The 17,161-nt window shown below is 43.5% G+C and overlaps 1 protein-coding gene across 6 annotated transcripts in view; it reads right to left on the minus strand.

The window, feature by feature from the left end:
- The window catches only part of HSD17B7 (hydroxysteroid 17-beta dehydrogenase 7), a 228,951-nt gene that overhangs the window by 137,693 nt on the left and 74,097 nt on the right, over positions 1-17,161 (minus strand). For 5 of the 6 annotated variants that reach the window (XM_033961532.1, XM_033961535.1, XM_033961533.1 and 2 more), the window contains exon 5: positions 7,740-7,934. In XM_033961532.1, the coding sequence (XP_033817423.1) occupies positions 7,740-7,934 (195 nt within the window). Of the gene's footprint in view, positions 1-725; positions 784-7,739; positions 7,935-17,161 lie in introns of those variants that run through there. The other variant, XM_033961536.1, reaches the window with a different exon arrangement.

Genomic DNA, 17,161 nt, shown 5'->3' on the forward strand with positions numbered 1-17,161 from the left:
AGATGCGTGGCTGCGCTTTGCCAGGGATGCACTTTCTTTATTTCCCAGCTCCAGCTGTGTTTTCAGACCTGGGCCATCTACGATCCTATACCCCTAGAGGGACTAGGAGAGACTAAGCTAGTGGCATCCATCCCCCCTTGTATGCTGCGCAGCACACAGGACACAACCAGTCCTCAGGCAGTCATTCAATACAAACCTGGCACTAATGTAAGGTATCTCGGGCTGGGGTGTCCATCTATTACAGTTTTGTGCTAATTTGGATGGATCTGAGGCAGATAGAGGCTTTTATTTCAAAATCAGGAAATTCAAGATGGCTGCTGCAGCAGCAATTTTGGCACTAAAAACAGCCTATGGGAACTTACAGGGGACCCCAAAAATTCTCAGATTGGGATTTTAGGGGTGGGGGAACCTTTCCCTACCCCCAGAAAATATGAAAAATCAAATTTAGAGAGCCCCCCCTCCATTTTGTCTCAAAGGCTCTTCAGTTTGAAATCACTGTACCATGCTGCGCTAGGAACTGCTTATTTATTTATTTAAAACATTTATATCCTGCATATCCAAAATCTATGTAGGTTACAAAGAATAACATTCATAATAAAAATTACACAAACAAGCTTTAAAAATCAATCTTACATAGAAACATGATGACAGATAAAGGCCAAATGGCCCATCTAGTCTGCCCATCTGAAGTAACCATTATCTCCCACATGCCTTTACCACACCTTCTTGAATTCAGACACAGTCTCTGCCTTCATCACTTCTTCCATGCATCTACCAACCTTTCTGTAAAAAAAAGAATTTCCTTTGATTACTCCGGAGCCTATCACCACTTAACTTCACCTATGCCCTCTATTCCAGAGCTTCCTTTCAATTGAAAGACTTGACTCATGCACATTTACACCATGTAGGTATTTAAACATCTCTATCATATCTCCCCTTTCCCGCCTTTCTTCTAAAGTATACATATATTGAGATCTTTAAGTCTGTCCTTATATGCCTTATGACGAAGACCACTCGCCATTTTAGTAGCCTTCCTCTGGACCGACTCCATCCTTTTATCTTTTTGAAGATGCAGTCTCCAGAATTGTAGACAATATTCTAAATGAAATCTCACCAGAGTCTTATACAGGGGCATCAATACCTCCTTTTTCTTACTGGCCATACCTCTTCCTATGCACCTTAGCATCCTTCTAGCTTTTCCATCACCTTTTCAACCTGTTTGGCCACCTTAAGATCATCACATATAATCACACCCAAATCCCGCTCTTCTGTTGTACACAAAAGTTTTTCAACCCCTAAAATATACCATTCCTTCAGGTTTTTGCAGCCCAAATGTATGACCTTGCATTTATTAGCATTAGATTTTAGCTGCCAAATTTCAGACCATTCTTCAAGCTTTGGTAGGTCTTTCTTCATGTTATTCACATTATCTGGGGGAATCTACTCTATTACAGATTTTGGTATCATCTGCAAAGAAGCAAATCTTACCCGACATCACTTCAGCAATATCACTTATAAAAATGTTAAAAAGAACAGGCCCAAGAACAGAACCTTGAGGCACACCACTAGTAACATCTCTTTCCTCAGAGCGATCTCCATTGACCACTACCCTCTGTCATCTTCTACTTAACCAGTTCCAGACCTAGGCTGTCACTATGGGGTCCACCCCAAGAGCACAAAATTTATTTATTAGCCATTTGTGTGGTACACTGTCAAAGGCTTTGCTAAAATCTAAATGCACCACATCTACTGCACATCCTCTATCCAATTCTCTGGTCACCCAGTCAAAGAAATTGATCAGATTTATCTGACAAAACCTACCTCTAGTGAATCCATGTTGCTTCTAGTCCTGTAATCCACTGGATTCCAGAAACTTCACCATTCTCTGTATTAAAATCGTTTCCATTAATTTGCTTACCACAGAAGTCAGATTTACTAACCTGTAATTCCCTACTTCTTCCTTACTTCTACTTTTGTGTAGAGGGACCACAACCACCCTTCTCCAGTCCTCTGGTACCACTCCTGACTCTAAAGAAGCATTGAAAATGTCAATCAGCGGAGCCACCAGAACTTCCTTCAGCACCCTCGGATGTACACTATCTGGCCCCCATCACTTTGTCTACCTTTAATTTAGCTAGCTCTTCACGAACACAACCCTCTGAAAATTGATTAGGGTCTAGCACTCTATCATCCCTATTCGTATTTGTCTTCTGCAGTCCCACTCCTGGATCTTCAGCTGTGAACACAGAACAGAAATTTGTTAAGCAATTCAGCCTTTTCTTTATCAGCTTCTACATATTCCTCCCCTTCACCTTTGAGTTAGAGAATGACATGGTGGCAGTTTACCCGCGGCTACCGCGTTTAGCCGCGGGTAACCCGCCAAAAACGGGGAATGAAAATTAGCAGCCTCTGCGGGGACGGGGACAAGGCCATCACCGCCCCGTGGAGCGGTGAATGGTCTTGTCACCGCAGTGAGGCATAAAGGATCGTGCGGTCCCCGCAGCCCCCAACTGCCCACCCGCACGCCTGCTCGATCGTTTAACCAGCTTCCTCTCTCCACCTCACCTTAGCTTGCCGGCTTTCTTTTTCGGCGACCGAAACGCTTTCAAAAGAGCCGGTGCACGCGCGGCTGCTCAGTATTCAATCTTCTGCTCTGACCCAACCGGAAACAGGAAGTTGCAGCAGAGCAGAAGATTGAACTTTGAGGAGCCGCGCATGCGCGGCTCTTTGAAAGCGTGCCGGTCGCCGAAAAAGAAAACCGGCAAACTAAGGAGAGCTGGGGTAATGGCGCCAGGCCTTGGAGCACCGAGGCAGACCGCTTCTCCCCCCTCCCAGCCGAACCCCCACTGACCCTCCTATCTCTCCCCCCCCAAGTGAACCTTTCCGACCCTCCCAGCGAGAGCAGCAAACCTCCTTCGCAGTTTTCTCCTCTCTCTGCCACTTCACTGATGACGTCATCAGTGACGCGGCAGAGAGAGGAGAAAGCCGCGAAGGAGGTTTGCTGCTCTCGCTGGGAGGGTCGGAAAGGTTCACCGGGGGGGGGAGATAGGAGGGTCAGCGGGGGTTCGGCTGGGAGGGGGGAGAAGCGGTCTGCCTCGGTGCTCCATTACCTTGTTCGGGCAGCAGCAGCATTTACAATTCGCTGCTGTTGCCGGCTTCAGGCCTTGTTCTCTGCCGGGTCCTGCCTACTTCCTGTTTTCATGAAGACAGGACCCGGCAGGAAGACAGGAAGGCCTGAAGCGGGCAACAGCAGTGAATTGTGAATGCTGCTGCTGCCCGATGAAGTTCAGGACATCAGGACATCGGGGAAGGAGCAGGGAGAAATCGGCTGCTGGCTTGGGGGTGAGGGTAGGGAAAGAATCGTGGAAGTGGAGAAATTGGCACGATGGCTTTGTGGGGGCTAGGGGGAGAGAGAAAGAAAGGAAAAAATAAAGAGGGGTCAGGGGGAGAGAGAAAGAAAGGCAGAAAGAGAGAGGGGGACCAAGGGGAGAGAGAAAGAAAGGCAGAAATAAAGAGGGGGGTCAAGAGGGAGAGAAAGAAAGGCAGAAAGAAAGAGGAGGGCCAGGGGGAGAGAGAAATAAAGAGGGAGGCCAGGGGAAGAGAGAAAGAAAGGCAGAAATAAAGAGGGGGCCAGAGGGAGAGAGAAAGAAAGGCAGAAATAAAGAGGGGGTCAAGGGGGAGAGAAAGAAAGCCAGAAAGAAAGAGGAGGGCCAGGGGGAGAGAGAAATAAAGAGGGAGGCCAGGGGGAGAGAGAAAGAAAGGCAGAAATAAAGAGGGGGGCCAGGGGGAGAGAGAAAGAAAGGCAGAAATAAAGAGGGGAGCCAGGGGGAGAGAGAAAGAAAGAGGGGGGGCAGGAGAAGAAAGAAGAAGGACCAGAGACTCATGAAATCACCAGACAAAAAGGTAGGAAAAATGATTTTATTTTCAACTTATTGATCAAAATGTGTCCGTTTTGAGAATTTATATCTGCTGTCTATATTTTGCACTATGGCCCCCTTTTACTAAAACGCAATAGCAGTTTTTAACGCAGGGAGCCTATGAGCGTCGAGAGCAGCGTGGGGCATTCAGCGCAGCTCCCTGCGCTAAAAACCGCTATCGCGGTTTAGTAAAAAGGGAGGGGGAATATTTGTCTATTTTTGTATAGTTGTTACTGAGGTGACATTGCATAAAGTCATCTGCCTTGACCTCTTTGAAAACCCGCGGAATATAAATGATAATTAACATTTTCTCTGCGTACAGCGTGCTTTGTGTTTTTAAAATTTTACTGTTGGTAGATCATTTTGACTTGGCCACAAAGGTAAGGGGGAGGGAGGGAGGGGAGCTGCTGAGAGACATCTAGTAATCCTTGCAGGCTTGACTGTGCAGGGAATTATTTTTGTAAAATCATGTTTTGTTATGTGACTGGCATTATCTAGACTTTAATTTCTATGAATGAATAGAATGAAAATGATATAAAATTACTTGCTTGCGGGGACCGCGTGTTCCGGCTCACACAAGGAAGGAGGGGATGAAAGGGAAAAAGTTTCTCTTCCTTGGAAATAGATTCTGAAGTGACCTCATCAAAGAAGACCAGCACCAAATGTACAAGAAATCCCTTAAACAATGTCAAAAGAGCCCAAAATAGAAAACTGCTACTGCCTTGAGACTCCATTATTGAAGGAATCAACTTGAAATCACAGAAGAGACAGGAAAAGGTTAAATGCCTCATGGAATCCTCAGGTACAAAACACAAACCAAATTGTGAATGAAATCAGAGCAGACAGTAAGAATTAAAAAATTGATGTCATTATCCATCTGGAAAAAAAGGCGTACTAGAAATAATGCCTCAGCAATACAATTTTCAGAAGTTCTATTTGCTCATGGTAAGGGAGAAGAGAGACTGCTAGTGATGGTGGGGGGACTGATAGAAGATATGAAAGAAAGGTGGTAGAAAGGAACAGATGGTAAAGGAGGGAGGGAAGGGTGGTGGTGGAAAGGAATAGAACAGACATTGAAAGAGGGTAGAGAGGAACAGACCCTGAAAGGAAATGTGGAAGGCAGAGTGTGGAGAAGACGCTGGAAGGGAAGAAGACAGATGCCAGACTATGGGGGAGCGGAGGGAAGAAGATGGGTGCTAGACGGAAACGGTGACGGGGAGGTGAATGGGATGGCAGTGGCGGTGACAGGGCGGTGAAAGGAATGGCGGTGACGGGGCAGTGAAGGGAACGGCGGTGACGGGGCGGTGCAGAGGATGGTGGGCCGGTGACGGTACAGTGACGGGGACAGATTTTTTCCCCGTGTCATTCTCTACTTTGAGTGTCACAGTGCCACTTTTGTACTTCTTCCTATCACTGATATATCTAAATAATATTTTGTCTCCCTGTTTTACCTTGTCAGCTATTTATTTTCTTCCATTTGTACCTTTGCTTTCCTGACTTCTCAACCAGCCTCTCTTAACTTTTCCAGATATTTTTGCCTGTCATCCTCTTTCTGCGATCTTTTGTAGTTTATGAAAGCTAATTTCTTATTCTTTACCTTCTCATCTACTACTTTTGAGAACCAAAGAGGCATTCTTTTCCTCGTACTTTTACTTACTGTATTTTTCACTCCATAAGACACATCTGACCACAAGACGTACCCTAGATTTAGAGGAGGAAAACAAGGGAAAAAACCCAATATTCTGAACCAAATTCTTCCTGCCAGGCTCTGCACCCAACCCTACACTCCTTGCCAGGCTCTATACCCTGTCCCCCCCCCTCTGGTGATCTATTGTTAGGACAGGGCACAGGGAAGGCAGGGACAGGGCACAGGGCAGGCAGGCCGGCCTAGTGACGGACAGGCAGGTCCCATACCCCACACATACCCCAAGTACCTTAAATCATCCCCCCATCCCCCCACATACCCCCAGTAACTTAAATCATCCCCCTTGCCCCCCACGTACATCCCCAGTACTTTAAATCATCCCCATACCCTTTTAAACACCCCCGTACCTTTTAAAATCATACCACCCCTGTACCTTTTTTTTTTTTTTTTAAACCCCGTACCTTTTTTAATTCTTCCTTCCCTCCCTCGACGGCTCCGTACTATTTCCGGGCAGCAGGCGCACAAGTCAGGGGTGCGGAGGTCAGGCACGAGCTTTCCGCATTCCCACATGGCCCCGTGCCGTTTTCTGAATGATTGCCGGCAGTTCTCGCAAGCCCATGCCAAAATCACGAGAACAACTATTTTCCTTAAATATATATCATATAGAAGGAAAACCCAATAATTGTTTAGACAGATCTCAAAGTGCGAGGAAGTACATATTACTTCAACATAGAAGCTACTACTTTCGGTAGAATTTGATGCAGGGCTTTATTCATTAATACCAAGATCTTGAATTGAATTCTTCAAACCAACATAAGCCAATGAAGCTCAACAAGCAATGGGGAAACATGGTAATTACGAGGGATACCACCAATTACCCTTGCTGCAGCATTCTGTGCCACTTGCAGGGCTCCTAAATACTTCTTTGGAAATCCACAGAAAAGGGCAATAATCTAAATATGGTAAAACAAAGCATTGCATAACTTAATGAAAATTAGATGAAGAAAGCAATTCCCATAATTTCAATACCAAACGGATCTTAAAGAACATCTCTTCACCACTGATGAGATGTGACCACGAAATTATAAAGAGGAGTCCATTAAAATCCCCAAACCTCTAATCTTCTGCTGTATTGAAATTTTCTCCTGCTGTATTTGGAATCAACACCCCCTCATACAAAAAATTTGAAGGGCATCTACAATTCCAGATAATAAAAGCCACATCTAGCTTAGGCTAGAATTGCAGCCAGGAAGAAATTCTGCTTCAGACAAGCCTGTAAAGCAGATAGCTTGCTTCTTTGGACTCCACCAGAATCCCTCACCCTGACTAGTACCTCAACTCTCACTGGAACCTGTGCACACACAAACTGGGGGAGGAACAGCAGTCAGCCCCAATCCCGGTGAAAAGACCTCCATAGAGCTCCTCAGCCTATGCTCAAGCTCTCTGTGAACAAAACCTGAAGTGAGCCTTGCTTCCAAGTAAACGGTCCCTAAGCAACTGGACTGTTAATACAGGCCAGCAAAGCAGACTGCCCCTTGGCTGCAGACTTCTGCTGCTAGAGTCTGCGTTCTTCTGCAGCCAGAGATGCCCTGAAGCTGGGAGCCTCTGCAGCACTAAAAAGCTTTACAACCGGATAACAAAGCCCCCCAAATAAAGAAAAATAAACACGAGGAGAAGAGACAGGCTTCTACCATCTCGCGTGTAGAGAGTGAACTGAGTACTTGCAGGACAGCTCAGAGTGAAGGGGTGAAGAGAAAAAAATGTAAATGAGGCTCTCTACACAGAATCTTGTGACTAGGGATTGACTACCTATCAGTTCCAGAATGATGTGCCTATTGCACTAGAATTATTTTTCTTGTAATTTGGACTATTTATCTATGCCTCGTGCTATTTTTTCTAAGTATGCCTATGTTCTATGTTTTCTCTTATTCTATTCTGTAAACTGCATTCCTACAGCACTACAACAAATAAACCTTAAACTGGGCAATCAGTAAGAAACCTAACCCATGAATGAAAAGACGAGGAACATATATACTAATGTAGAGTTTATATTCATTTAGGTAAACATGAGATTTGGCAGCATAGCCCTGTTAATAAAAACTATGGTGTGGTTTCCCAGTTATATGGGCTTCAGTCCACATATCAGAACATAAAATGAAGTTTATAGAAGAGCTTACCTGCTTATTGAAATGTCTATTCAAAGCTACACTCAGCAGGTCAGTAGCATATTTGGATGAACTGTAAGATTCCTGGCCCTGGGTGTGCTGATAATCCAGTAGGCTGAAGGCTGATTTCCTAGCATTGCTAGAAGATGTCCAGATTAGCTGAGAAGGGTTGTCAATGTGACATAAAAGAGGTTCAATTGCTCTAATCTGAAAGTGAAAGAAAGGAAAAGTTTTAATGAGCTTTGAGAACTGTTTACCTATAAATGAAGTTGATTACTTAAAACAGGTATTCTCTGAAAATAGCAGTACCTCAGTCTTACATGTGGGATGGCATTATACTGGAACTTTATTAGAAAAATCTTAAGGTTCTACTGAGCGTTTATAGTAATTCTTATGCACCTGTGAATGTGTAGCATGTCACAATGCTATAATTAAGCTATTAAGCTCAACTCCTTCAAAGAACACTTTTTACAGGCAAGCAATTTTGCTTCCTCTAAAGATGAGTAGGAGTCATAAGTGATTACCTAGCTAAGGGATGTACTAAAAATAATGGACCAGAAAACAGCAACAATCTACAAATGTGGCAAAACTTTTATTGCTCCTTTAAAAACAAAAAGCTAAATTATAATTTTCAAAAAGGATCCAAATCATAGCAAAAAAGCTGGAGGGGGCCTAGAACCAAAATCTAACCCTTATAAAAACCCCTGAATGAATCACCCAATTCTTCTGCTGAGTCAGAGGGCTAGGGGGCGGCAGGGGAACAGCATTGGATTTGGATTTTACATTACTCGCCCTTTCCAAATACAGGCTAAAGACCAGCTTTAATCACATCCACAATAATCAAGTAAAAGTGAGAAGAATTTTATCCTCTGATCATAAAGTATGGAAAGGATTATACGAGATAATGACTCTATCAAGGAATAGTGAAGCTTTAGATAGTAGGACTTTAAATGTAATTAGTGCCAGTTTGTAAGTAATTCTATGAACATAAGAACATAAGAAGTTGCCTCAGCTGAGTCAGACCAGAGGTCCATCCTGCCCAGCGGTCCGCTCTCGCAGCGGCCCATCAGGCCTAATTGCCTGAACAGTGTCTCTGACTAATTTGTAACTGCCTCTAATCCTCTAATCCTATCCCTATTACCTACCTCTACTCCTATCTGTACCCCTCAATCCCTTTGTCCTCTAGGTACCTGTCCAGACCCTCTTTGAAGCCCTGTAGCGTGCTCCTGCTTATCACATCCTCCGGTAGCGCGTTCCATGTATCCACCACCCTCTGAGTGAAAAAGAACTTCCTGGCGTTTGTTCTAAACCTTTCCCCTTTCAATTTCTCTGAGTGCCCCCTTGTACTTGTGTTTCCCCGTAATTTGAAAAATCTGTTCCTGTCTACTCTTTATATGCCCTTCATGATCTTGAAGGTTTCTATCATGTCTCCTCTAAGTCTCCGCTTTTCCAGGGAGAAAAGCCCCAGCTTCTTCAGTCTGTCAGTATATGAGAGGTCTTCCATACCCTTTATTAGCTTAGTTGCTCTTTTCTGGACTCTCTCAAGTACCGCCATGTCCTTCTTGAGGTACGGCGACCAGTACTGGACACAGTACTCCAGGTGCGGGCGCACCATTGCACGATACAGTGGCAGGATGACTTCCTTCGTCCTCGTCGTGATACCCTTCTTAATGATGCCCAACATTCTGTTTGCCTTCCTTGAGGCTGTGGTGCACTGCGCCGACGCCTTCAATGATGTGTCTACCATCACTCCCAGGTCTCTTTCAAGGTTACTCACCCCCAGCGGTGTTCCCCCCATTTTGTAAGTGAACATCGGGTTCTTTTTCCCTACATACATGACCTTGCATTTCCCTATGTTGAAGTTCATTTGCCACTTTTTGGCCCACTCTTCCAGCGCTGTCAGATCTTTTTGGAGATTTTTGCAGTCCTCCTCGCTTTCAACCCTGCTGTATAATTTGGTGTCATCCGCAAATTTAATAACCTCACATTTTGCTCCTGCTTCCAGGTCGTTAATAAATATATTGAACAGGAGCAGTCCCAGCACCGACCCCTGCGGAACCCATTGCCAGTCTGAGTAATGGCCTTTTATTCCAACCCTCTGTTTCCTGTCCGCCAGCCAGTTTTTGATCCAACGGTGGACCTCCCCTTGCACCCCGTGGTTCCATAGCTTCCTTAGCAGTCTTTCATGTGGTACCTTGTCGAAGGCTTTTTGGAAGTCAAGGTAAATTATGTCTATAGATTTCCCTTTATCCACCTGGCTGTTTACCCCCTCAAAGAAGTATAATAAGTTAGTGAGGCATGACCTGCCCTTGCAGAAGCCATGCTGGCTCGGCTTTAGCCGCCCAGTGTTTTCGATGTGTTCCCAAATGCAGTCTTTAATCAGCGCTTCCATCATCTTTCCCGGGACCGAGGTCAAGCTCACCGGCCTGTAGTTTCCTGGGTCTCCCCTTGAGCCTTTCTTGAAAATGGGCGTGACATTTGCTATTTTCCAGTCTTCCGGAATCTCCCCAGTTTTTAATGATAGGTTGCATATTTGTCTAAGTGGCTCAGCTATTTCGTTCCTTAGTTCCTTGAGTACCCTTGGGTGAATGCCGTCCGGACCTGGCGATTTGTCGCTCTTTAGCCTGTCTATCTGCCTGAGGACATCCACTTTGCTTACCTCTAGTTGGATGGGGAGCCAATGCACGTTCTTTAATAAGAGTGTAACGTGATCAAATTCAGGTTGAAAAGTGTGGGAGATAATTGGGAACTCTGGGGCACCCCACAAAACCACATAGATTTTTCCATTTAGGAGGAAAAGAATAGTCAGAAAGAACCTGGTAAGTATGACTTTCCAGGAAACCCCTAAACCAATTAAGGACATGGCCAGATATTCCAATTGTTTCCAAACATCTCAGCAGGAATGCATCCAAACATCTCAGCTTTCATAGCCTTCTTCACCTCATCTTTCAACCATGTTGGTTGTTGTCTGGCCTTGTTTCTGACTTTAATACATGGAATAGATCTGGTCTGGGCTTCCAGGTAATATTTGTAAACATCATCCATGCCCGATGTAAACTCCTAACTAGAGAATGACACGGTGACTGTTACCTGCAGGTAACCTGCAGGAACATGGGAGGGGGGGAGACTGGTTGCCACAGGTACAGAGACAAGGCCATTCACCGCCCTGTGGAGTTGTGCATGGCCTTGTCCCCACAGTGAAGTATCTGCCAAGAGTTGCCTCTGTGCCCTCCTCAGTGGAATTGCGCATCTAGCAGCCCCATCTTGCCATCGCAGGTGCAACAGCAGACGCAGCCCCCTCCCTATCGTCAGTCTAATAGCCCCCACCCTTGAAGCCTCCCTCCCAATGGCAGATGGCAAAAACCCCAAATAAATTTGCGAGTGCAACTCCTGGGTCGGCCCCTTCACGCCTCCCGGGACAGGCAAACCAACTTGTTGGAACAGAAGCTTCCTGCACGCATGATGCAGGGCTGCTCGGACCGGAACCTTCTTACTGCCGAATCCCTCCAGCCAGAAGTTACATCAGAAGGAGAGGAGAGAACCAGCAGCAAGAAGGTACCAGTTTGAGCAGCCCTGCATGCAGGAAGCTTTCATTCCAACAGGCTGGTATGCCCGCCCCGGGAGGCGTGAAAGGGCCGACCCAGGAGTCACACTCGCAGGTTTGGGTTTTTTTTTTTGGGGGGGGGGAAGGGTTTGCCTTCGGGAGGGAGGGTGTGAGGGTTGGGGAGCTGTTGGACCAGTGAAAGGGAGGGAGGGGGCGAGCTGCTGCACCTGCGAAAGGGGGAGGGAGTTTCTTGGGCTGCTGGACTTGACTGGTTGGAGCTGAAAGGAAGAGAGACAGTTGCTGGATCTAGTCTGGGGATTGGGGGAAAGGGAAACAGGTGCTTGGCCCATGTGGTGGGTGAAGTGGAGCAGGAGGGAAGGGAGAGGAGCCAGCCAGACTCACACCTGGGCGCTGAAGAGAAGGGTTAGAGGTGTTGGACCCATGGGAAGAGAGCTAGAGGGAAGGGAAAGAAGTGCAGGATCTACAGGGAGGAAGAGAGAGAAGGAAAAAAAACAAAAGCTGAACCAAGGGAATGGAAGAACAGTAAGTGAAATATTGAACATAGCGGAGGGAGGGAGGAAAGAGAGAGTGTGAGAAACACATTGGTGTAAGGGAGTAAGACAGGGGGGAAGCTGGACACAGGGAGATATACAAAAAGAGGGGAGATGATGGGCATGGGCATTGATTGGCATTGGAACAGGGACAAAAAGGGGAATGCTGCATCTGCATGGGAGGGTATATGGACACAGAGAGAAGATGGCTAGAAAGGAGGAACTAAAGTCTCTTAACCCACTGACCTCAGAAATGCCTAGGGGTATGTTCATAAATCTTCAAAGAACATACGGACCTAAAGCGGCACCCATAGTCGTCATAGGTCACTATATTCTTAGTTATTTTTATTTATTCAATAGTTTATATAAATATTTAAAGTATCAAAACAGTACTCATCTTTTGCTTTGTTTTCATCTACGCGGGTGGGGGTAGGCACTCCGACATAGACTATGTTTCGCCCATACGGGCTGTATCAAGGAATCCCCCTGCAGTAATAACATTTTGATAAAGTGATTTAGCTTTATAATGATTTTAAAGCAATATAATAATAGAAAAAGCATTCCACAGTACCTTAAATCCAGCGACTCATGCTTCCCGCTGTAGAGTTTTATATCAGGAAAACATGGCCGCGGCGTTTAAAGCTATAAATAGCTATACTCTAGCGTAATGACGTATCTCTAGCGTCAGACACACCTCCCGTCCGATTTCCCCACTATATTTTATTACAATAGCACAACCTCATTCAGATTAAAGAGAACCACTCAATTTCAGCGTTAAGTCCTAAGGGTATAACTGTATTTAATCTGTAGATCCATTTCTGTTCTTTAAAATTTAATTTATCTTTAATATTTCCACCCTCCCACCCACTATAAACCTGATCTATGACCCTCCATTTCATATCTACAATTTTATGTTTTTTCTCCCTCCAATGTTGGACAAGGGGAGCCTCTAAATTCCCTGTATTTATTCTAGATTTATGCTCATTTAGACGGATATTGATTTTCCTGCTTGTCCGTCCAATATAGAGCAATTGACAGGGATACCGGATCATATAGATGACAGAAGAACTCTGACAAGATGTATTCGAATGGGCTCGATAGGTAATATTAGTCCCCGGATCTTTCCAAGTGGGGCCTTCCAGCGTTAAATCGCACCATTGGCACTGAGAACAGGCTTGATGGGAAAATACAGTCATGTCATCTCTTCTTTTGATTTCATAGCGGTGCGTGGATAGAAATTCCCCCACTGTCTTTCCCCGCTTATAAGAGACAATAGGGTAGTCTTGAAATTGAGAGCTCAGTTGAAGCGTCCGCCAGTGATTTTTAATTATTGCAAAAAAAGCAGTACTTAAAGGCGTATATGGGAGTACCATTATTAACTGTTCATCTAAAGGTTCTATATTTTTCTCCCTAAGGAGAAGAGATCGCTGAGCAAACTTTGCCCTAAGGTAGGCTCGTTTAACTGACTTGCGAGAGTAACCCCTCTCATAGAACCGATCACTGAGAAGCTTAGCTTGTGTTTCAAAATCTTCATCAGAAGAACAGAGTTTCCTAATACGTAGGAATTGACTCACCGGGATATTAAACTTCAGAAAAAAAGGGTGAAAACTAGAAAAATGGAGGAAATGATTTCTATCCACCTCTTTCCGGAATACCGTTGTTCTGATTTGTTGGTTCTCATCTTTTATCAAGAGGATATCAAGAAAAGAGATATGGTTTTCATGGTAAGTCATAGTAAACAACAGGTGAGGGTTGAGAGTGTTCAGCCATGTTAGAAAATCATTCAGTTCGGATTCGGATCCGTCCCAAAAAAACAGGATATCGTCCAGATATCTTTTCCAGAGGATAATGTGTTGGAAATTGGGAGCAGGAAACACTTTAGATTGTTCAAAATGGGCAACATATAAACTTGCTACAGATGGAGCCAAAGTGGCCCCCATTGCCACACCCTGAGTTTGTTTGTAGAAGTCCCCATTGTACCAGAAGTAATTCTCTGTTATTACTAGCTTAGCTAATGCTAGAACCCATTCATATTTGAATCTGCCCAGATCTATCTGCATAAGAGTCTCTTTTATAACCTCCAAGGCAGCCTCTTGGGGTATTTTCGTATATAGAGACGTTATATCCAAAGTCACAAAAAAGGTGATGTCATCAAGGTTATTATTTTCTTCCAATATACGTAGTAAATGGGCTGAATCCTTTACATAAGATGAAATTTTTGGGACTTCAGGTTTTAGAAAATAGTCCACAAATTTAGACAGTGGTTCTAGGATTGATCTTCTAGTAGATACAATTGGTCTCCCCGGGGGGTTTTGAAGTCTTTTATGTACCTTAGGCAGCATGTAAATTTTCGGGGTGGATGGTCCTACTTCTAGAAGGAAATCAGCTTCCTTCTGAGTCAAAAATTTCCTTTGTGTACCCTCTTCAATAAGTTTTTCAATTTCCAATTTCAACATCTCCGTGGGATCTTTATCCAGCCTATTATAGGCTAGAGAGTCCGACAATTGTCGGTTAACTTCCATATTGTATGTTTTTCGGTCTTGTATTGTGATGGCGCCCCCTTTATCAGCTCTCATTATCATCACCTCAGAGTTATCTCGGAGTTCTCTTAAAGCGAGCTCTAGTTTTTTTGAGAGATTATAGATCTTATTATCTCCATAGTGCTTTTGTTCTAGCTCGGCAAGATCTTTCAGTACTAAATCTCTAAAGGTAAGTAAAAAGGGTTTAATAAACCCAGGAGGGCACCATTTAGACGGTCTTTTCATAATTGAAATATCAAATCCTGGAGGATTTTCTTCAAAAAATATCTTCAGTTGGAGCTTCCTAAAAAACCGAAAAAACGCAATCCTCATTAGAAATGAATCATATTTTACTGTGGGCACGAATCCTAGGCCGAACTGAAGAACTTGAATCTGAAGATCTGAAAGTGTGGTTGAAGAGAGATTGATAATCAATGTTTCTGATATTGTTTTGAGCGCAGGCTCGGGCCGGTTTGATCTCGAGGTCTCTGTATGAACTTCCCTCGTCCTTTGGATGGTTCGTTTTGTTTTAGAGACGACGTTGAACTTTCTTCCGTAGTTGATTGTAGACTAGAGCTATCAGTAGTTTCACCACTGCTTCCATCTGAAGTCCCGGTGGATCCATCGAAAGCCACCTTTTTAATGGTATTATATGGCCCCTTTGGGTTTCCTCTTGGTTTATTCACCGTTGATTTTTTCATCCATGTATATACCCGATCATACTGGTAATCGCGTTCATCACGCTTAAATTTCTTAATCTTATTCAGACGTAAAGAATCTTTAAAGGCAGCAATTGTATCATCCAAATATTTTCTCTTTGTCATAATATCTTCATTATCAACTTGTTGTTCTGATTGAATAGTATGTTCGATATTCTTAATCTGTTCACGTAGTTCCGTTTCTACATTGGAAGTAGTTTCGACTAATAATATCATTAAATCTCTACTGCATTTGTTTAAAATGGCCGTCCACTTATCCATGAACGTCTTGTCCATGGTAAATGTCTTCGGCTCCTTGAGAATTCGAAGACCTCGAGGGATCATGCTCTTTCTTAAGTATTGAACTAAGGTGCTTTCATGCAACTCGGCTCGAGTCAGCCTCTTCCAAACATTTTCTAAATCTTCCCAGGAGCTAGTTGTGACTGTATCGCCTCCTTCATCCAGCAAACATGGTCTCAATAGGATTTGCTGGAATTGTTCTTCCGTATAGCCTTCAAAAGTGTTTTTGTATTGAGCCATATTGTTTTGTCAATCCAAATCAGTTATATCAGGCTCTTATATTTGGAACCCCTCCAAGAGTTCAAGTAATAAAGTAATGGTTAGAGAGGCTCTAAAGTCTCTTAACCCGCTGACCTCAGAAATGCCTAGGGGTATGTTCATAAATCTTCAAAGAACATACGGACCTAAAGCGGCACCCATAGTCGTCATAGGTCACTATATTCTTAGTTATTTTTATTTATTCAATAGTTTATATAAATATTTAAAGTATCAAAACAGTACTCATCTTTTGCTTTGTTTTCATCTACGCGGGTGGGGGTAGGCACTCCGACATAGACTATGTTTCGCCCATACGGGCTGTATCAAGGAATCCCCCTGCAGTAATAACATTTTGATAAAGTGATTTAGCTTTATAATGATTTTAAAGCAATATAATAATAGAAAAAGCATTCCACAGTACCTTAAATCCAGCGACTCATGCTTCCCGCTGTAGAGTTTTATATCAGGAAAACATGGCCGCGGCGTTTAAAGCTATAAATAGCTATACTCTAGCGTAATGACGTATCTCTAGCGTCAGACACACCTCCCGTCCGATTTCCCCACTATATTTTATTACAATAGCACAACCTCATTCAGATTAAAGAGAACCACTCAATTTCAGCGTTAAGTCCTAAGGGTATAACTGTATTTAATCTGTAGATCCATTTCTGTTCTTTAAATTTTAATTTATCTTTAATATTAAAGATATTAATATTAATATCTTTAAAATTTAATTTATCTTTAATATTAAAGATAAATTAAATTTTAAAGAACAGAAATGGATCTACAGATTAAATACAGTTATACCCTTAGGACTTAACGCTGAAATTGAGTGGTTCTCTTTAATCTGAATGAGGTTATGCTATTGTAATAAAATATAGTGGGGAAATCGGACGGGAGGTGTGTCTGACGCTAGAGATACGTCATTACGCTAGAGTATAGCTATTTATAGCTTTAAACGCCGCGGCCATGTTTTCCTGATATAAAACTCTACAGCGGGAAGCATGAGTCGCTGGATTTAAGGTACTGTGGAATGCTTTTTCTATTATTATATTGCTTTAAAATCATTATAAAGCTAAATCACTTTATCAAAATGTTATTACTGCAGGGGGATTCCTTGATACAGCCCGTATGGGCGAAACATAGTCTATGTCGGAGTGCCTACCCCCACCCGCGTAGATGAAAACAAAGCAAAAGATGAGTACTGTTTTGATACTTTAAATATTTATATAAACTATTGAATAAATAAAAATAACTAAGAATATAGTGACCTATGACGACTATGGGTGCCGCTTTAGGTCCGTATGTTCTTTGAAGATTTATGAACATACCCCTAGGCATTTCTGAGGTCAGTGGGTTAAGAGACTTTAGAGCCTCTCTAACCATTACTTTATTACTTGAACTCTTGGAGGGGTTCCAAATATAAGAGCCTGATATAACTGATTTGGATTGACAAAACAATATGGCTCAATACAAAAACACTTTTGAAGGCTATACGGAAGAACAATTCCAGCAAATCCTATTGAGACCATGTTTGCTGGATGAAGGAGGCGATACAGTCACA

Source organism: Geotrypetes seraphini, chromosome 10 (assembly GCF_902459505.1).
Source record: "Geotrypetes seraphini chromosome 10, aGeoSer1.1, whole genome shotgun sequence".
Taxonomy (NCBI): domain Eukaryota; kingdom Metazoa; phylum Chordata; class Amphibia; order Gymnophiona; family Dermophiidae; genus Geotrypetes; species Geotrypetes seraphini.